At 51.3% G+C, this 21,466-nt stretch overlaps 1 protein-coding gene across 4 annotated transcripts in view; it reads left to right on the top strand.

Moving 5' to 3' along the window:
* The window catches only part of LOC147688704 (integrin beta-1-like), a 337,537-nt gene that overhangs the window by 259,276 nt on the left and 56,795 nt on the right, over positions 1–21,466 (top strand). For all 4 annotated transcript variants that reach the window (XM_086941546.1, XM_086941547.1, XM_086941545.1 and 1 more), the window contains exon 14: positions 11,182–11,414. In XM_086941546.1, coding sequence (XP_086797672.1) covers positions 11,182–11,414 — 233 coding nt within the window. The remainder of the gene's footprint in view (positions 1–11,181; positions 11,415–21,466) is intronic.

Here is a 21,466-nt window from a genome sequence, read left to right on the forward strand (position 1 = left end):
TTAAGTCAATGGAACTGTACCTCTAACAAAAATGCTACAATCGGGGACAAGTCTGGCAGAACCCCAGGCTCGGCTCATGAGGGTCTCTAGAGGAAGGGAATGCAGTCAGTTTCCTTGGACCTGCACTGGGGTCCCGGGTGCAGAGGTGCTTTGTCCGGTGGGTCAATTGAGTTAGAGGCTCTCCCAGTGCCTGGGTGACCTTGAGAGGAGAAAAAAACCGGGCAGAAATGCCAGTCTCGGTGTGGGCCTCATCTGTCCTGATGTCCCTCGTCGACAGGTCGGCTTTTTCGGCAGTGATGTTCAGACTGGATACTTAATAAGCCTTGGTTGTGGTAAATGCTCCAGTACCCAGGGTATTGGTGTAGGCAGGATCCTGGAGGGTCTAGCGTCTCGAAACTCACTGGAGAGATGGGCTGGCCTCTTGGAACCACGGTGACCTCATCCTGATGAGATAATCCCTCGGCGGGCCCGATGGCCAGCAATATGAATTACTTGACATGTGCGGTCGGCGCCTGCAGATACAGTGGGATGGCTCCTACACCGCAAGGGAGATGGTAAATGGTTGTTAAAGCACTGGACAGTCCTCCAGTGGTTTGGCGAGGATATGTAGCTTCTGGACAAGTCGACCCTGCAATTGTCGAGGGTACCAGCAGTCAGGCAGGGTTTGGCGCCCATTTCAGAGCAGGTCCCTTGTTCTTGCGGTGTCAGCTCTTCTTTGTTCTTCTTCTGTTCCCAGGTAGACAAATCTGTCTGTCTGGTGTCGAGGGGACCCCTAAATACTAAATGTAGGGGTGTTTAGGGGAGTGTAGGGTAGTAGCCAATGGGCTACATGCCCCTGCGGTGTCTACATCCCCTATATGACCACTTCCTGTGAGGAGTGGAAATAATACTGACCCAGAGTTCCTAGTTTCACCAAAACCAAGATTGTGAAATCCTTCTTCGATGGTCCACTTCAGGTAGCCCACCTTAGTGCCGTGCTGAGCCTGCAAGTGTGACATGTCTTCTGACTAGCTCATTTCCTGCCTGTTCTGGTGCCAAATAGGCCCCAGGGGAAGGGGTGGTGTGCCTCAGGTCTGGGGGAAGCCAGGGTCACACATTAAAGGCTGCAGAGGCTTTGAAGCCTCTGTCATTGTATGCTAAATCACTATCCATCCTGCTTAAGGAAGTGTGACCACCTTCCCCGGGAGCAGGCATTGTTTCTTGCCTCTGAGACCACGGGCTCTCACTTATGGTGGGTCAGAAACGTGTCTGTGATGGCAGGCTGGACGATACCAGTCAGCCAACACACTAGAGGCCTAGTAGGTTTATGGGGCATCTCTAAGGTGCCCTCTGGGTGCATGTCACAATAAATTTGATACTGTCATCAGTATAGATTTATTGAGACAAGGTATTTGATACAGAACACCATTATTTTTAGTGAACCCATTATGTAACTGGGTAACTCATAATGACCAGTGTCCAATAAATACATTTAACATGGCTTCCTGATAACTTGCAATGTCTTAATAATGGAATTAGACGTCACATGGGCATATCTGCCAATGTAGATGTGCCCTCACATGTAATATAATGCACCCTCGCTTAGGGCTTTAAGACCTGCTGTAGGGGTGACTTACATATAAGACATGCAGTGTACTTGGGCATTGCACTCAGGGAGTGGGCAATGTCATGTTTTTAGAATGGCTTTACCCATTTCACCCATCCTGCAATGGCAGTCTACATGCAGTTTTTGTGTAGGTCCCTTTGGGTGGCATAATATATGCTGCACCCCAAAGGGACCCTCTTTAGTACCCATGCCCTAGGTTCCATAGGTACCATTTACCAGGGACTTACATGGGTGCTAAAGTCCTTGCCACTTGGATTACAATAAAACACGCTGCAGTTTTAGGGAAAGAGCACTGGCACTGGAACCTGGTTAGCGGGGACCCTGTGCGCATCCAAACAAGAACATCAGTACTCGTGCGCAAAAAGTGGGGGTGACATGTCAAAAGGAGGCACTTTCCAACACCCTGTATTAATGTGTAAATATTTAATTTTCTAAACAAAGCAGCCGAGGACCCCTTGAATAGGCTTTGCAGACCCCCTTATGTCTCAGGGCCACAGGTTAAGAACTACTGGGCTAGATTATTTAACAGACAAACTGATCAAATTAGGAAAATTGATTGAGCATCATCAGACGAGATCTTTACTCTACTTATGCCTTAGAGAACAGATCTTGTAGAAAAGGAAAACCTTATATCAGGTTGACAAATATAATTAATCGTATGATCTGACACAAACAAAATCCAAATTTTGCAAACATTAAAACTGCCATACTGCAAATTACCTGTAAATCCTGATAAAGCAGTGAAAGAGCATTTACCCCAGTTTACCAATCTCAGAAGAGATGGAGAAAACCAGAAAGATAGTATTGGAAGTAAGCAAGTGGAGAAAGCTAGCACCTTGAGGATAATCCATTAACTGCCCAACAAAAGCACAATGGATATACCTACCACAACAGTATTTACCTTCTGCAAAATAGACATGTCCTTCTTAATTATCAGACATAACCTCCTAGCCCACCTCTACAGAAACTTTCATTCTAAAATGTAGGCATCAAAATGATTGATTTCTTTAATTGATACAGGATAGTTTCAGAAAATCGCCAAAAATGTCATGAGTAGGTAGAGGCGGGTGACGGCGATCGGTGACGGCCCGCCATTTTGGCTGTCCTGGTCTCTGCCTCGTCGCTCCACAGCCCGCGATCACACCGAGCGTGGTCGTGGCGCCGCCCATCCATCGGCGGCGATCTGGGAGCTGGGGAGTTGGTTGCTGCCCCCAACACCACATTGAGGCACGAGGTGGCCCCCGATCGGCAACAGTCGCCTGGCTCCAGGGTGGCGTCCAGTGTTGAAGGCGGCCGACGGAGCCGATCCTGAGTGTCTGGGGACTCCTGGGGGCGTGCAGCACTGTCGGGACAGAGGTGAGCAGCGGACCACGCGCTTCCGGGGACAAACCGGGGTGGAGTTTCTCTCTCTGCAGCAAGGACATGGTGGACACGCGATGGTGGACACACGGCCGTTGCTGCGGACTCCTTTCTCCCCCCGGACTTGCTGGCTATGGCAGCCCTCTTCCTGGACTTTCAGACCTGGTCCTCTGTGTTCCCCGCCATTTTCTTTTTATGACCCACTTCTTCTTCTACCTTTCTCCTCTGCCTTTTTAGCGATCTCTGACCTCCCCCCTCTGTCCTAGTGACCTCTCTATTGTCTCTCCTGATGCCTCTGACACAGTCCTCGCTCTCTTACTTGTTACTATCTGCTTCCCTCTCTGGTTTGTCTCACTTTCCTGCCCTTCTCTGTCCATCCCTTGGTGCTGTGACTGTATATCCAGTCTTATCCCCTCCCTATGTATATAGAGATAACTCTAATCACTAGTATATGCAGTAGACCGTTGTGCTCTCTTCCATTTCTATGTGACTCCTAGAGTATATCCATGTGTATCCCCTCCCTATGTATATAGAGATAACTTTAATCACTAGTATATGCAGTAGACCGTTGTGCTCTCTTCCATTGCTAGGTGACTCTTAGAGTATATCCAGGTGTATCCCCTCCCTATGTATATAGAGATAACTCTAATCACTAGTATATGCAGTAGACCGGTGCGCTCTCTTCCATTTCTATGTGACTCTTAGAGTATATCCATGTGTATCCCCTCCCTATGTATATAGAGATAACTCTAATCACTAGTATATGCAGTAGACCGTTGTGCTCTCTTCCATTCCTATGTGACTCTTAGAGTATATCCAGTCTTACCCCTTCCCTATGTATATAGAGATAACTCTAATCACTAGTTTATGCAGGAGTCCGCTCTGCTCTCTACCTTTCCTATGTGACTCTTAGAGTATATCCATGTGTATCCCCTCCCTAAGTAGATAGAGATTTCACTAGTATATGCCTAGAGTTTATCCATTTGTATCTCCTCCTTGTGTGACTTTATCTCTTGTACATTTGCAATTTTTTTCTGTTTGTACCTTTTTTATAACGCATGTAATCCTAAGTCCGTATGTTTTCAACTGGTTCTTATGTAAGTCAAAAATTTGCTAATTCTTTTTGTACCGCCAGTCCTTATGTTTGAAACTGGGTCCTATGTAAAGCGCTCTGACACCTTCGGGTAAAGTTTGCGCTATATAAAATCGCATAAATAAAATAAAATAAATAAAATAAACTTGAAGAGCGGATAATCCCCTCCAGGGTCGCTTCTACAGAGAACCGGCAAAGGCAAAGCTTTTCTTAACAACGTATCCTATAGAAATAAATTCTTGATTTGGTGGAACATTAAGGTGAAAAAATACCCTGTGGGAAAATCTGCACAAATAGCAGTTAGCGTCATATTATCAGACTACCAAAGAAACGCATGCTTCACAGCGTAAATATGTTATAGGTACAGTGTCAGCTAACAGAAAGTCAGTGTATTCATTATCATGCAGGGGCTGTATTACACAAGGTGCCCCGGGGGCGCAATGGGATTTGCGCGCACCCAGGACACTTTGGTATTACAGAAGGGGCTGCAGACGCGTGTGCGTCCCCTTTTGTAAATACCAATAGAACTGGTGCATGTAAAACGCCAGCACTATCTTCAGAGGGCGTTCCCTCCTTTGCATGGGGGCGTGGCTCCAAGCAAATGAGGAAATCCCTTTGCCTCTGTGCGGCCCCATTTTATGGCACAGAGGCAAAGAAGCTGTCAGACGGCGCACAGACAGTGCACACTGAAAAGGTGGCACACTCTCAGTGAGCCCCCTGAGAGCAGCTGTCTGGAGGGGGGAAAAGGGGTCCTATGGACCCCCCAGGCATACCCTTGCAGAAGAGTGACCAGGTGTCCCGGATTTGCCCGGACAGTCCGGTTTTTCGGTAGCTGTCCCGGCAGATTTCCGGAAATTAGGCTCATGTCCTGGTTTTTCGATCTGGTCAACTAAAAATGGTGGGAGCTATTTTTATATGTTTTGCAAAGCAGGGATAGTTAGCAGCTGTTATAAGAAAGCAAATTAATTAACAGCCATGCTACTGGCTCTAAAAATGGCATTTTATGTATGTTCTTACTGCCACTTCTGTAATTCTCTGCGAAGGAGCGCTGTCATGTGGTGTGCTGGGTTGAAGTAAAATTGAAGTCCTTCTTCTATTTTTGGGAAATGTCCCGGTTTCTGGCTTTAAAATTCTGATCACCCTACCTTGCAGACGGATGCAGTCACTCACTGCACCCTACTGCAAGGAGATCTCGAACCCCCCTTAAAAGTACAGGCGTGTTGCCGCCTGCACTGTGAAACACAGAGCAGCTGCTTTAAAGCCCCTCCTTATTTCATTTGAATACGCTGCCTCCAGGGCAGCATTAGTTTGTGGCTGCACTGGGGGCAACGCATTCTATGTTAAATGGCGCACTTTCCCTGTTTGCGCCTGGCACACTAGTTTTAAGGTGCGCTGGGCGCTAACAGGGAAAGTGCACCCAACACATAATAGGGCCCCAGGGGTGCTTTTTGTCCTGATAATTTTTAGGTCTCGCCTATGCAGTGTGCATGCGTTGCATAGGAGAGAGACCTGTAGCCATCGCCACAGCTTTGGGGGCAAAGACGTGCACGTGTTGCAATGTAACGTGTGCACATCTTGGCAATTCCATTTTAGGAGTGCGCAGCGCCATATGGTGATGCCATAGTGTTGCACGCTCTCGCAAGGGAATCGGCTATGCCCCACCCCCTGCAGCGCTTAGGCGTGGTGACGTGGCCAGGAGTCCTCTTGTTTTTAAATCCTCGGTTGCTATTTATGCGACTTACTTGTCAGCTGCAGTCTGCAGCACATGAAGACGGGCGCTATTAAAGTGGCGGTCATCTCGAGGATCCAAAGGCAGGGAAATCTGTCTTGTTTTTAATTTCTGCTGGCCGGGGCTTCATCTGTACAACAACGGGACATTCGTTACTGCGCTCACTGAAGGGCTGAGGTGGGTGCCAAACATGGCAGCCCGGGGCCTCCTTGGCACGCGCCACACATCCACACGATGCTTGCTTTTAGCCAACAACTCTTTGCTGAGGTGCTACTGTAGCCCTGGCTCACACTGGAAGAAGCGAAACTACATCTCCCAGGAGGCATAGTGCCGGAAGCTTAAAACCGTGACTAACTGAATGTCGCATTTAGCAGTTAGGGCCAAACTGCAGTAATTAAAATCCAGGGTTGGGCCTCTTCCAGGCAGTGACTGACAGGTGGCATACCGGCAAATTGATATACAAATAACAAGCACCAATACGTTCGAGCAAAGCTTGGCCCCTTTACAATGATGGTTTGTGTTGTATGAATAGAGAGGGGTTCAGAAGGGTTGCAGACTTTTTTTTCCAGTTTTATATAGCGCATACTCCACCCAAGGTATCAGAGCGCTTTACAAGAGCACGAGTTGCATTACAGATGGACACATACATTTTTAGGCACGGAGAGATTCAGCAATTTGCTCAAAATCACAAAATGTTTGAGGCTCCCGCCAGACTTGAACCTGGTTCCCCACCTTCAAAGTCGGTCGATCTAGCTGTTAAGCCGTGCATCTGTTCTATAAACATTATAATTAGAATTAAAATAAGGCCATGTAGAACTCCTGGTCTGTTCCAGAAGTGCCAGGCACCCGTCAAGACCACGGGCCTTTGTATATGCGATAACCGGGTGTGCCAGGCTGCCCCGCCAACCATACTGCCAGTCACTGTCGCCAATCTATGCCCACAGATAGCACAGAATATGCAAAATACAGTTTTATAACTGGGCTCAGATCATTAAACGTACAGCCGGCACCTTCGAATCCATAAACATTGAACGCTAGTGCCACGCATTTTAGCATCGCGGAAATAATTATTAATTATGCCCTGAAATACGCTTTTATAAAAATCAACAAGTACAAAATCAATGAAAACAAATTTACTTTTTAAACATTAAAATGCATTTATTAACTCTACAGAAGATAACAAATCGAAGACGAACGGCCGTTTTACAATAATGTACACAGTTGTGAAAACTCTCGCTAATTCACGTGAGCAGAATAAAACATAAATGCAGGTGCTGCATGCTATTTTTAATTTTCTTTCCGTTGTATTGATTCCGCGAGTGCTCTTTGAAGCGCAACATATTCTAACGCAAAAAATAAAGTTCCCTCGAATGTAAACCCCTGTTTTTAAGATGTAACAACGTAAGAATATACCGGGGTCTAAAGCGTCGAATTCAGTAGTCGGCTATCGATGTTTTCGATGTTTGACATTCAACACTCACCTTGTTCCTTCAGCCGCATACCGCAGTAAGATATTTCAGAAATTAATACATCGAACTTGAATTGTAAAGAATAAATCGAAGAGAACATGGGGGGGCAGTGGCATTTTGGATGTCGGGGACAGTCAAGACGAGGAAAGGCTGAAGAAAAATTATTTTCGTTTTCGTTCAATGGTAAAAAAAAACACAAGCATTGGCATAGCCAATAGGTCTCGCCTTTGGGACCTTATAAGTGTTTAGCTATGCAACAGTGATGTTGCACTAAGGATATTGTGCTGCATAATTAAATACTTCTAAGGTCCCAAAGGCGAGACCTATTGGCTATGCCAATGCTTGTTTTACTTTATATACAAAGTACAGTCCAGTAAGCAATACCACCAAGTACATGCAAGTACTTTCGGGGAAAATTAGGTAGGCAGACCTCTCTCCTTTTTGGCTTTGTCCTTCTGATATGCACGCCCAATGTCTTTGAGGACAACAATACATTAGTGCAATGAATGAAAATAACATAAGAATATGTCCCTACGTGCTCAGGCAAAGAGAAGAAATGTCATTTTGCAAATGACCGCAAAAAAATGAGTTTTCCCTACCTAGGATAAGGATTTGCAATCCCATTTAGCCTTAATATTGTCAGAGAAGATGCTCCCAGTAAAGCTGCAATGACAGCACAGGGAGAATCGTGGTTTGTCTGGCAGTATAAGGCATTCATTTGGACATACATCTCAAAGGTTTTGCAAGTAAAATTCAAAAGCACTCTGTTCAGTCAGGCTGAAGTGTTGCAATTGCATCCTCCCTCACTAATGATGTCTAGAAACCTCTGGAGATGCAACTTGTAGATACTACAGACAGCCTAAATCTAAGTTTGTTTTCAACACTATATAAACTGCAACTTAGTTGAACATGTACTGCAAATTAGATCAGAACAAATATATAAATCTTCACAACCACGTGACATTCCACTCAAACTAAAAAATTGCTTTCACACTCATACATGTGCCAGTCATACTTCATCCATTCCTACTCTTTCAGCCTGAAAGGCATTAAAAACCTTATTGCATATGGGAATAGACCATATCATAGGATGCGAGGTATATTCCCATACAGATTTTTTTTATTACAATACAATGGAACTGGCTATACTGAACAGCAGTTTGCCAGTAGATTATACAACACAATGATCAGCTTATCCAATAGTTTGTCATTACAATGATAATGCGTTTTTCTGGTTACGATTCAGATTATAGTGATGCCGAAGTACGTTTCGGTGCACAACCAAAAGGCAGTATCACCTTCTTCAGGGTGCTACATGGTCAGAATTAAAAACAGCCTAGAGAGGGAAGACGGGGGTCCTTGACAGTAACTTTGAAGCACCTATCACAAATTCACAAAGGTGTAATGTGGGAGGGAGGAAATCCCCCAAACGCAAAAAAGCCTTGGGGGCTAAGCAGGTGTCAACAATGGGCCCAGGCAGGGGCAATTCAAAGGGCAGCAACATCTAGAGATGGGGACTTATGTGCCATATGATGTACCCTGGGTATACTAATGAGGTTAAATTAGCAACTGACGAGGTTGATGACACTTTCCAGTCGGTGGGAACTTCAACAGTGGTACTCGGAGAGAATCAAAGTAGCATCACAAGTCACAATACCAGATCCTGCTCAGCACCAAAAGCTGTATCAGCGGCTGAGATCGCGGGAAGACTCCAAGAACCGTTTTATGTGAATTTCCAAATATGCTTTTTATCCCTACCTACATCTGTACCTGTAGCCATGTGCTCCATGCAGATGCTACTACTGTTCCAATCCCCCCAAGCAGCTTATACATCCAGGTGCGTAACCTGCATCTTATCTGAAGGCCATCACCACTACTGGCCCTGCTAGGAGGTGTTAGCCTCTGTTACTTTATAGGCGGCAGATACTCCCTTAGTCTTGGAGTATCTTCTGCGGGTCATTGGATAACCAATAGATCGAATTGGCCCATTCGCTTCATCTCTTGTGTGGCCGTTGAACGTTTTGTTCAAAAGTTAAAAGTGGAGAAGAGATGTTCGCAATTTGTCTGTGTGATTAGTTAATGTTGAAGTGAGTTTTTTTGTGTTTTTTTTTAAAGAAGAGTATAAACAATGTTATAGGCTGCTTCTGGAAAAATACAAAATTGATACCATACATTTTCGTAAAAAGTGCATTTGACTAAGCTCTTTTCATTGCTCCCTAACACGTCTGCAGACAGAGTTGACAAGTGTTTCAGCCCTGAGGACTGCAGTCGAATAGTTATGCTTACAAACAGCATGTACACATCTCTTGCTGTGCATATTAATTAAGTGCAGCCCACACTGAAAGTGTGCCGGTGACTCTGTGTTTTGCGATCTAACACACTCTGGGGGTTATTAGGATTGCGGATTTTCCGCATTCTCTGGGCCGGCGGAAGCCACCGCCGGCCCGGAGGATGCAGAAATTCCGCAGCGGACCCACCAAAGACCCACCGCCACATTAGGATGGCTGGTGGGTCCTGGTTTCCGTCCACAGCTTTTCTGCCGCGGCTGGCTTACAACCGCGGTGGAAAAGCTCTAATATGGTGACGGTGTCTGTCAGACACCGTCCGCCATATTAGGATGGCCTGTTTCAGATGCTTTTCCGCGGCGGGTTTTCCGCCGTGGAAAAGCATGTGTAACTTCACTGCAGGGGCCCGTTGCTGGCCCCCTAGGTGAAGGGGGGGTGGGGTGTACCTATGGTACCCCCCTGCATTTGTATGCGGAAAGCGGCAGGCACTGCGCGGTGCCTGCCTCTTTCTGCATACAAATGCAACACCTGCATTTTTAACATTGCTGCGGGTGCAGCTTGAAGACGCACCCGCTGCATTGTTAAAAATAGAAGATGTGACCGCCAGGGTGGCGGTCACATCCTAATTGCACAGGAGGGAACTCCGCATGCCATGCGGAGGTTCCCTCCTGCTCTGGGGTCGCGGACGGACGCAAGTCCGTCCGCGATCCTAATGAGGCCCTAAGGGCCCTAGCCCTATGGTACCCCCCACCCCCCCTTCACCTAGGGGGCCCGCAACGGGCCCCCGCAGTGAAGTTACACATGCTTTTCCACGGTGGAAAACCCGCCGCGGAAAAGCATCTGAAACAGGCCATCCTAATATGGCGGACGGTGTCTGACAGACACCGTCACCATATTAGAGCTTTTCCACCGCGGTTGTAAGCCAGCCGCGGCGGAAAAGCTGTGGACGGAAACCAGGACCCACCAGCCATCCTAATGTGGCGGTGGGTCTTTGGTGGGTCCGCTGCGGATTTTCCGCATCCTCCGGGCCGGCGGTGGCTTCCGCCGGCCCAGAGAATGCGGAAAATCTGCAATCCTAATAACCCCCAGAGTTCTAATGAGCTAAAAACAAATTATCTACTTCCTTGACATAGTAAGTTTTCGGACCCAAAATGCTGTACTGCAGCACTCTTCTAATTACCCATTTCATGAGTTCCATACGTGGGGTGGCACCATATTTTGAAGTACATTTTTGAAGCAAATCTACGCTGTTGTGATACTGATAAAAAAATGGCTGCTTACTCGAGGAACGACTGCGCTCTGCAAATAGGCCCAAATATTGATGGCTTTGGAGGAGTGTGAAAAAGGGTCTCGGTTCCACCAGGATAATGGGGCAGTGGGGCAAAAGCGCCAAGACTAGGTTCTGTGCCCTGTGAAACATCATAAATAACTGTGCCGGTTGCAATCTAGGCCTTACAACGCTGGTGTATAGATACTGTGTTTTTAACAGAAAATTACTATCAAGCCCTCTCTTATCTGTCCTCACACCTGCAAACCTACCAGTTCCCTCCGCTTTAATTGGGCTGTTACCCACAGATTTCTCTTCTGTTTGCATGCTACGCTTTTTGAAGTTATTAATTTGTGTCTTTATCTATGAACAGGGAATGTGTGCAGTGCAAAGCTTTCAACAAAGGAGAAAAGAAAGATGTATGTGAACAGGAGTGCAAGCATTTCAACACTACAATTGTAGAAAGTCATGACAAGTTACCACAGCCAGGCCAGGCTGATGCTCTGACGCACTGTAAAGAGAGAGATGCCGACGGCTTTTGGTTCTACTTCACATACTCTGTAAATGAAGCCAACGAAGCGGTTGTCCACGTGGTAGGCAAACCAGGTATTAAAACCTACAATTTTGCTTTCACCTTTACCATACAGTGAGTACTTCTTGTGCTACTGTTATATAACGTTTTAACCTGATATTCCTAGTCCAATTTTTTTGAAAAGTAGTGCTAGTGTAGGTATGGTATTATTGCTGAAGTCAATACCTGCATGGTTATTGTGTTTTTTGCAAGCACTTTTAAAAGACTTCTATGTTGGGAATGCCACTTTTTGACACTGTGTCCTATGAGCATTATGTGAGCTGTGTTTCTCCCAGGAAGTCCAATAGCTGATAGTAATGCGTGTTTGGTTGCACTTTCAAAGTTGTTTTAAAACCTCACTAATTCCGAGGCAAGGTCTCAGCCAGGTTAGAGCTAGAAAGTAAAGACTTTCCTCCGTTCTTTAAATGATTAAAGTGCCCCTTAAATTCCAAAGAGTGGCTACGTCTTCTCAAAGTGTAATCTTGCTTTGGGTAGATGTATACACCGCTGGAGAAAAATCTAATCTTAGAAAGACAGATTAAATAAATCGTCCTACTATTTGTGACAAATCTTCCCTTTAAATAAATTTTTTTGCAGTACTCAAATTTAGATATAGCATTTTGTGTCACCATTATTTCAGCTGGTAAAGCCTCCAGCCAGTGTCTAAAAGAGCTCGGTGCATGCCAGGTTGGCAGCTGTGCTTTCCAAACTCAGACCTGAACGAATGCCGGTTTTCATGACCATCATAGTTCTATACAAAAACAAAATCATTACAGTGAATGGACCCTAGTAAGGATGCACATACTGGTTCTGCTAGTCCGGCCGAACGCCAGGCGCTGTGGCCAAACCACGTCCATGCGCAGCGCTGAATGGATACATTGCAGCTGAATGTTGAAAGTGCCTTATTAAAAAAAAATACATTCAATGAAAAAACAAAGTTAGTTACTTATGATTCAGAAAATTTAAACCAGAAAACCCTTCTCAGTGGCTACTCAACACATATAATACATGCCATACACTATGTTCAGTGTTGGCCTTTCTCAAAGTCACATGAAAAAACTGTCTACCAAGAGCCAAACATGATGGGTGGCATTCGTTATGGCATGTGTTGTGTGACTTACATACCATAACAGGCAAATGTATTCAGAAATGTATATAGTATAATGATAGTATTATGATTCTTTGGGAAAACGCTTCACCTGAGGGTGAGTGCTGCCATGGATTACCAGCACATACATTTACACCAAAAAAGCAGATGTGGGTTGACATGACTATCTGTTTGACAAAATATAATAAAATTGATTAATCACTGACCCCAGTGAGTTCTGCATTTAATTCCTAGTGTGTTGACCGGCTTATGTGTTATAAATGGGTTGGCAACCCATGGCAGCACTCATGATAGAGTTGAGGGCTATGCCAGAGAAGCATTGCCGGAACTTGCATCAACATGTAAGCACATATGCACACAAACAAGCACACCCACAGACACCTCCACCATTTCGTTCTAGTGTTGGGCCAGATCGTTTGCAATTCGTTTTTCTTCAAAAGAAGTTTCAGACTTGTTGTGACTCAACCCGTGGCCCATAATACACCAGGATACTTCCTCCATCTTGAACATTCCAGAACACAGCTCCAGGACTGACTCGTTCCATTCGGGTTTAAGCTGTGCTAGCTACTTTTGATGAGAAGAACAGCAGCAGGCGGCTGAGAATTACCCTCTATAACACCTACGATTTCTGACCCAACGGTTACCAACAGTTAGCCTTCGATGCACCGCATCTTCTAGCTCTAGCCATCAAAGTAGCTAGTCTTCTAGGTTGTTTTTTGGAGAATAGACCTAGGGTGAGGGTATGGAAATGTACATCCTTCCAATACTGCCCTAGGGTAACGCCCAATGCCACTGGAGTGACCAGCAAAACATTTGTAATCTTTACCGTTCACCAACTCAGACAGATCCCTCCTGTGATACCTGCTGGACATTCTGCTGCAAGAAGACACACATGTTATCGGCAGGATGGGGGGGGGGGGGGGGGGGGGGGGGAAGGCCGGGGGGATGTCAATCTCTTTCTCATTCTACCCCTCCCCCACCACCACAATCGACATCACCTGTCAGGAGAAGTCTAAAGTAGTTGTTTCCCTCAATAAAAAGATGTCACCTCAAATCAGTGGGTGCTCTTCACCCAACTTCTCACCCAGCACTACATCCTCCACTTAGACTTCCTCCTTCTCATAAACGAAGCTGTTGAGATGCTCCTTGCAAAGGGCACTATCCAACCGGTCCCTCTCCCTTCCCGACCCTATTATGGCCCAGGGGACCGCTTCCCTAGGACCAAATATATTTTGAAAGGGAGAGGGCTGACTGACCTCACTCCCGAGCCTCTTTTTTATTTTAGATGAGAGGTGCACTGGCCCTCTCTCTATAAGACATTATAGGACCCCTGGGAGCGAAACTTACAAAAAATGGGGAGAGGGGGCGTGGCCGAGACAGCGATGTGAGCGGACGCGTCTCGTGCGAGCTCCGTCGCCCGCTGCTCAATTAGCCTGTTTTAGCGAAGTCTGGGGGGTTTCTGCTCCTGGGGACCCCCTGTCCGCTGAGGATCCTGCCAGCGTTTCACCAGGAGGCGAGTCCCGGCTGTTGGGGTTCCTGTTGCTGACGATCGGAGCCCCGGGGCCTCCGCGATCGGCCCCTGGCCGCCATTTTCCCGCAGGGTCTGCTGCCAGGAAGCCTGGCCTGGCACCCACAGAGCGGGCCGGTCCGCCGGAGTGGACGAGGTGCCGGAGATCCCCTGTGCCCCACCTGCGGCAGACCCTCTCCTGCGGAGCCCGATTGCTGCTTGGGCGGCTCCACCGAGGCTGCTGGCGCCGGACTGCCCCTGGCGGAGTACGCCGAGACCGCCCGGGCGCCGAGGCTAGGAGAGGCCCCGGCTTTGGCGGGAACGGAAGGCCCGACCCAGGGAAGTCGCCGGAGGCCCTCTCCCCACGAGACTCGGCCCCAGCTCCATCACCCGCCGCGGGACACACCTGGTGAGCTGCAACGCGCCGCCCCCCTCCCCTTGTTTATTCCTGGAGGGGCACAGCGATAGGGGGACCCGACAGCAGGACTGACCGCCATTTTGTCCTCCAGGCCGGCTCTTCGTGCCGGTGCGCCTGGAGGCGGAGGGCCGGCTCCTTTGCCCACGCGATCCCCGCCCTTGAGTTCCCTGCTGCCCTGGGGTGCATTGGCGGTGGGTCGTGGGACTGCTGGGGCGCTACACTTGAGGGAGGCCCAGGCTTTGGCGGGACCGGGAGGCCGAGCCTTGCAACAGTCGCCGGGGGCCCTGGCACTGCGGGACCCGGCTCCTGATCATCGCGGGACGACTCCTGGGAGCAATCTTCCCCCAGCCCCCTTTTGCCTGCACGCCGTCCTGCCCCCTTGGCTGACTGTTTCTGGCGAGGTGAGGAGCCAGTACACCCGCTCATGCAGCCCCCCTGCGCGTCAGACTCCTGCTGCCCTGGCGTGCCCTGTGGACTGCTAACTGGACAACCCTATCTCCGGCTTGCGGGGACGCCGGCGACCCCCCACCATCTTCTGTCTCGTGGTCTGGAGCCCCTGGCCGTAGGCCCTGTGTTGCTGGACCGTTGGGGCACTTGTGGGGCTCCCCTTGGACACTCTGCCATCACGGACCGGGGTTGGATCGTGACAGCTTGCCCTTCCTCCCTCAGTTCCCGGACCCCCCGATTGGACCATGACCCGAGGCAAGGGGAACAAGCCGGACCCCCCGCCGGCGACGACCAAGGGCACGTCGGTGGCCGCCATGTGGGGCAAGGCGGGTTCGCCGCCCTCTTCCGGGGGTCCCTCAACGACCGAGGGGAAACCTCTACCGCCTGCCGACTCCCCCCCGGTGACCCAGGCCTTCATGTCCTCCTTTATGGCTGACTTAAAATCTGAAATTGGGTCCCTCAGGACGGAGGTCCACTCATGTGTCAAGGAGCTGCGCAAAGAGGTCACGTATCTGGGCGACCGGGTTGATGGCCTGGAGAAAACGGTCGACTCCCGCACCGAAGATCTGGAGCAGATCTGGCAGAGGGTGACGACCCTGGAGGAGCAGCATATTCAGCTCCAGATCAAGCAAGAGCACCTGGAAAATAGGGGGCGCCGCAATAACCTTCGTATACGGGGCGTGCCACTCGGAGAAGAGGGGACTGACACCATGGCTTATGTGGCCCTACTCCTACAAGCGGTGTGGGGCGAGGAAGAGGCTCCCCCATCGCGCCTTGACCGTGCGCATCGAGTCTTCGGAGCTGGGGGTAAGGCGGGCCCACTACCCGACATCGTCGCCAGGCTCCATTACTTCACGGAGAAGGAGGCCATACTGAAGGCAGCAAGAGACAACCCGGACCTGCGTTATGAAGGGCACAAGATCCAGATCTTCCATGACCTGGCTCCCACCACGCTCCACAGGAGGAAGGTCTTCCACCCGATCACGGAGAGACTTTGGGCCCTCAAAATCTCCTATCAGTGGGGTCACCCCTTCGCCCTCATCTTTCGGTGGGAAGACAAGCGTAGGGCCCTCAGGTCTTACCAGGAAGCGGCGCAACTGCTCGGCATGCCGGAATCCCCGGACCACAGCCCGCCCCGCCCTCGCCACTCGGAGAGAGCCCCACCGCGCCCCGACTGGTCCATGGTGCGCCGACATCGCCGCCCCCCCCCCGGTGGATAGCCTCTCCACCTCACAGGCCAAGCAGGACATCATCGCGCACATACGCTCCCTCGAGGGAGACCGCGAGGTGCAGGCCTCCCAACTTCTTGCCTCCGACACTGATGGAGAGGATCGTCCTTCAACTCCAGGAGACCATTGAACGCGAGCAATGAGACTCACGCTGCCTTGAGCCTGCACACGACCCCTGGACAACTGGATCGGTCCCACCACGCCCCGGCGACTTTGTCCTCCTGTTCATTATGGTGGGGTCTCCCTCCTCCCTTGCAGGCCGCCTCTGCGGATCTCCCCCCCCATGGGGGGTCAGAGGGAGCGGCTGGAGGTCTCCGTCCCTTCCGAGCCCTACCCATCACCGCTAAACCTGGGAGCCCTCTTGGCGTCTGGCCTGGACTTGAGGGCCTCTCGACTCGTACTTCCCCCGGACCTCCCTGTGGCAGCGGGGTGGATGGGCAGCGAGACGACCAGACTTCACCCACCCAGATCTTCGCTCCCTCACTTTGTCCTGTAGGAAGTGACATTCCTGTGTTCATCCAAACCCTCGGGTAGAGGATGTCCAGTACTTGGGACACTGTACGATGGCCCTGTTGGCCTGTTTTGGTTGTGTTTTTTCTATACACCCTTTCTTTTCCTTCTCTCTCTTTCTTCCCTGCTTTTTTCTCGCGCTGCCCTTTCTCCTGGTCTTCCCCCTGCGCTTGCGGAATGGTGGCATGGTGGGGCCTGCGGGTGTTGGCGCAACGGGGACGGGGGGAGGCGGCCGCTGCCCTGTCCGAGGGGGGTGCTGCTCCATGGGTGACTGCGCTGCCCTACCTCCCTTAGCGCGATGACGGCGAACATCCCCACACCCTTGAAGGTTCTGTCACTCAATGTTAAAGGGCTCAACTCCCCCAACAAGCGGAATCAGCTATGGCGCTATCTCCTGCACCACTCCCCTGACATTATCCTCCTCCAGGAGACGCACCTTCTGAAGGGGGACACCAGGCGCATGGCACACCCTAGATATCCCATACAGTTCAGGGCCTCTTCTGACACTAAAACTGCGGGGGTGGCCATTCTCTGCAGGGCTGGCTTTAGACGGGGACCCACGAAACCCTTCAGGAGTGCAGACGGGCGCTTCCTCCGAGCCTCGGTACAGATGGGTATTGTGCAGTTCACCTTGGGTTGTGTGTATGCGCCCAACCAGTCGCAGGATAAATACCTCCAAGCGCTCCTGCGGGACCAGCTTCCACCGGGTGCCCCTTGCACGATCCTGGGAGGGGACTTCAATCTGGTGTGGGACCCGGAGCTAGATCGAGCGGGGGCCCCCTTCAATGGCGCGGGGGCAATGTCTTCCGCCCTTCGGACGCAGATTACAGACCTGGGGCTTGTGGATGTGTGGCGCTATCACAATCCGGGAACCCGGGACTACTCCTTCTATTCTCACTCCCACAGGACGTATTCCCGTATAGATTATCTCTTTACTTCCCTTGATCTGACCCGAGATTCCTTGGCAGCCGCTATCTCTGACATCTCCTTATCGGACCATGCCCATGTGGAACTTCTGTTACAAGATCCGCTGGCCTGTACCGCTCGGGAGCAGAGGTGGGTACTCCCGCCGAGTGTCCTTCGAGATCCGGAAGATGTTGTTAGCATCCGTGACGCCATAGACTCGTACTTCGCCATTAACGACACCCCGGACTTGCCCTTCTACACGATCTGGGATGCCTTTAAGGCCACCATTAGAGGCCACATTACCTCCCTGGCGGTGGCGCGGAGGCGGGAGGCGTTTAAGCTAGAAACCGGCCTGGCCAGTGAGATCAAACAAGCGGAAACTCGAGACAGAGACTGCCCCTCGCAGGCGACTAGGAGAACGCTTGCCAATCTCAGGGGGCAACTCCGCGTGCTGCGCACCAATAAGGCTGAGCGCTCCCTGTTGGCGCTCAAGCAACGCTATTACGAGGGCGGGGATAAAATAGGACGCCTGCTGGCAGGCAGACTGCGGGCACGTGCGGCCAGGGCCCACATCGCCAACATCAGGCGGCAGGATGGCACCTGCGCCACCACTGAGAAAGCCAAGCAAGAGGCGTTTGTCGCCTATTACTCCTCCCTGTATGGTGAGGAGCCTACCTCTGCGGAGGCGCGGGAGGCCGTTCTCACGGACTTTGAGGGATCTCCGCTGCCACCGGCATGCGCGGCCGCGCTGGAAGACCCCCTGCAGGAGGAGGAAATATCAGCTGCCGTCAAGGACCTTCCTCCTGGGAAAACCCCGGGCCCGGATGGACTGCCGTTAACTTTCTACTGCGTATTTCTGACCCAGCTCCGCCCGCACCTGCTGCCGTTATACGGTACCTTCTCTGACTCCACTGGCCCGTCCCCCGACATGGGCCTGGCGGAAATCGCCCTGATCCCCAAACCTGGAAGGATCCTGACCTGTGCGCCTCCTATCGCCCTATCGCCCTCCTGAATACCGATCTCAAGATCTACACCAAGATCCTGGCCAAACGGCTGGACCCGCACATGCCGGGATTGATAAACCCGGACCAGGTGGGATTCATTCGGGATCGCCAGGGGGCCGATAACGTGCGCAGGTTGGCACATCTTGTGGGGAAGGTGCGACACTGGGACATCCCGGCCTGCCTTCTCTCGCTGGACGCAGAGAAGGCCTTCGACCGGGTTGACTGGACCTTCTTGAGAGCAGTCCTCCAGAAACTTGGTTTTGGTCCCAAAATGATCGCCAGGTGCATGGCCCCCTATCTCGGCCCACAGGCCAGAATCCGGGTCAATGGCCAGCTGACGCCGCCGCTCTCGATACACAGGGGCACGCGGCAGGGGTGCCCGCTCTCGCCGCTTTTGTTCGCCCTCACGGTGGAGCCGCTATCGGCACTGATTAGGTGCACTCCTGATATCCACGGGATCCCCCACGGGGGGCGCGACAACAAGGTGGCGCTGTTCGCTGATGACCTGATCCTTACTCTTACTCGCCCTCGGGACTCCCTCCCGGCGGTGCACGATGCTCAACCTCACCATCCCTGAGGAGGAGGTCACTTTCCTGAAAGGGGTAGTGCCCTACCGTTGAGCGGAGAGCCACATAAAGTACTTGGGATTGGACCTGACGCCCCACTTGGACACCTGGTCCGCGCGGAACTGGGCGGCCTGCCGCAAAGAAGTCCTGGCGGACCTGCGGAAATGAAAACCCTTGATGATTTCCTGGCTGGGGCGACTTAACGCGGTCAAGATGTCGATCCTCCCCCGTATTCTCTATGTTTTTCAATGCTTACCCACCCCAATCCCGCTCCACTACATCAGGAGTCTCCAACGCGACCTCACGTCATTCATCTGGGGAGGTAAACGCCCCCGGTTCTCACAGAAAGTCCTCATGGAACCGAGGGACAGGGGCGGTCTCGCCTGCCCGAACCTCCTCCACTATTACTGGGCGGCGCACCTTCGGTTTGTCATAGAATGGGGTGCGCGCGAGAGCGACAAACACTGGTTCCACATGGACCGGGTGGTCACGGGACGCACCATCTGGGACCTGCCTTGGCTGCCGCGAGTGGCGCGCTCCAGTCCAGGAGTGCGTATATGGCGATCCCGACGAAAACGGTTCTGGACGTCTGGAACAGGGTAGCGGTGCCCAAAGGCCTTACCACGTTTCCCTCTCCGCATACCCCCATCGCTGGTAACCCGCACTTTCCCCCCGCAGCCCGGACCCGCGCTTTTGAGCGCTGGATACAAGGGGACTGCAGAGTCATAGGAGACCTCTTTCTTGGAGGATCACCTAAATCGTGGCACGACTGTAAGGAGGAATTCGACCTACCCTCGACCGCCGGCCTACAATACGCCCAATTACGCCATTGGACCATGGGAGACGACGTGTACCGGGCTGCCACCAGGGCCTACACGCCCTTCGAGAAGCTGGCCCGCTCCCTAGGGGGGCTAAAGAGACTTATCTCCCAGATTTACAACATACTGCAGCACCCCACCTCACCGCCTGCACACCCCTACCAGAGGCAATGGCAGTCGGTGGCAGGTGTCGACATAACACCTTCTCAGTGGGCCAGGCTGTGGAACGACATCCCCAAAACCTTTCGCAGCATTCCTCAGAGGGAGAACGCTTACAAGATGCTTACGCAATGGTACTATACCCCCCTGAGACTCAGCAAAATGTTCCCGACTGCCTCGCCGCTATGTTGGAGGTGTGGCACTGCGACTGGAGACTTTGTGCACATCTGGTGGACGTGCCCTACCCTATCTGTCTTCTGGAAGGAGGTCCTCAGTCACATCAAGAGGGTGTTGGGCTTCCCCCTGCTTGAAGAGGTCTGCACGCTCTTGCTGGGCGTTCGACCCCATGCGCTTAGGGCCCTCACGCGCAGCGACTGGATCCTTACACTACACATGCTGGGCGCTGCCAAACAGCTCATCGCTTTATACTGGAAACGGGCTGAAGCGCCGCCGATAGCCTCCTGGTTTGTGCGCCTCTGGCAGGTCCTGGCTATGGAGCTGCTCACGGCGCGGATACAAATGAGAGGCGTGCGCTTCAAGGCAGTGTGGGAACCCCTCGTGCGCCACCTGTGCTCCATCAGCTATGCGCGCCACATGCCCCCTAGACTTCGCGCTCTACACCTATTTGAGGATGCCCTTCTCCCTGCTGACCCGAGCAGATTATGCCCTTGATTCCTCCCCTCGGTATTGGCACTGTCGCGCCCAGCCACACCACACAACCCCCCTGTGTATTGCCCCCCTACCGGCAGCCGATGTCTTCTCCCCAGACTCCTCTCCTTCTCGCCTCTGCTTAACCTTCCTCTGACCTTTCCTTCCTTCCTACTTGCCACTCTGGCTTCCGCCCCCCTTAGGGGCAGTTCGAGCCCCGTTGGGCCTTTAGACAAATGTGACACTGCAGCTATCACTTCTATACGCGCCTCCCCCGCACAACGATGCGACACTCGCTTGTGGACTCATCCTACCATCAATGCCCCTAAGCCACGCAGCCGGCCCCCTCCGAGGGGTTGTAGGCAGGGCGCTGTGTTAAATGCTTCATCCCCCCCTGGATGGCGCGCACCCACACGTTCTTTCTATGCGCGGCCGGCCCCGACACGGGGTTGTAGGCTTATCGCTGTGTTCACAATAAAAACAGATTTGAACATAAAAAATGGGGAGAGCTGCCATGTGACCCCCATCCCAAAACTTAAAAAGAACCTGGGGTACCCATCCCCTAGGGACGTGTATTTTTTAAAGGGGAGGGTCAGTGCAGGTAGGGAAACAGATGTCTGCCCATAGCCAGCGAAAGCATTTTGAAAGCTTCTGCCTGCTAGGAGCAGACTTTGTGTTTGCTCCCTCGTGGTGGGAGATTAAAATATGCTCCCAGCAAGAGAGAGCAAACACAAGTTTCCCTGACCATGCTGGTGTAGGCAAGGAAA

This window comes from Lissotriton vulgaris, chromosome 10 (assembly GCF_964263255.1).
Source record: "Lissotriton vulgaris chromosome 10, aLisVul1.2, whole genome shotgun sequence".
Classification (NCBI taxonomy): Eukaryota; Metazoa; Chordata; class Amphibia; order Caudata; family Salamandridae; genus Lissotriton; species Lissotriton vulgaris.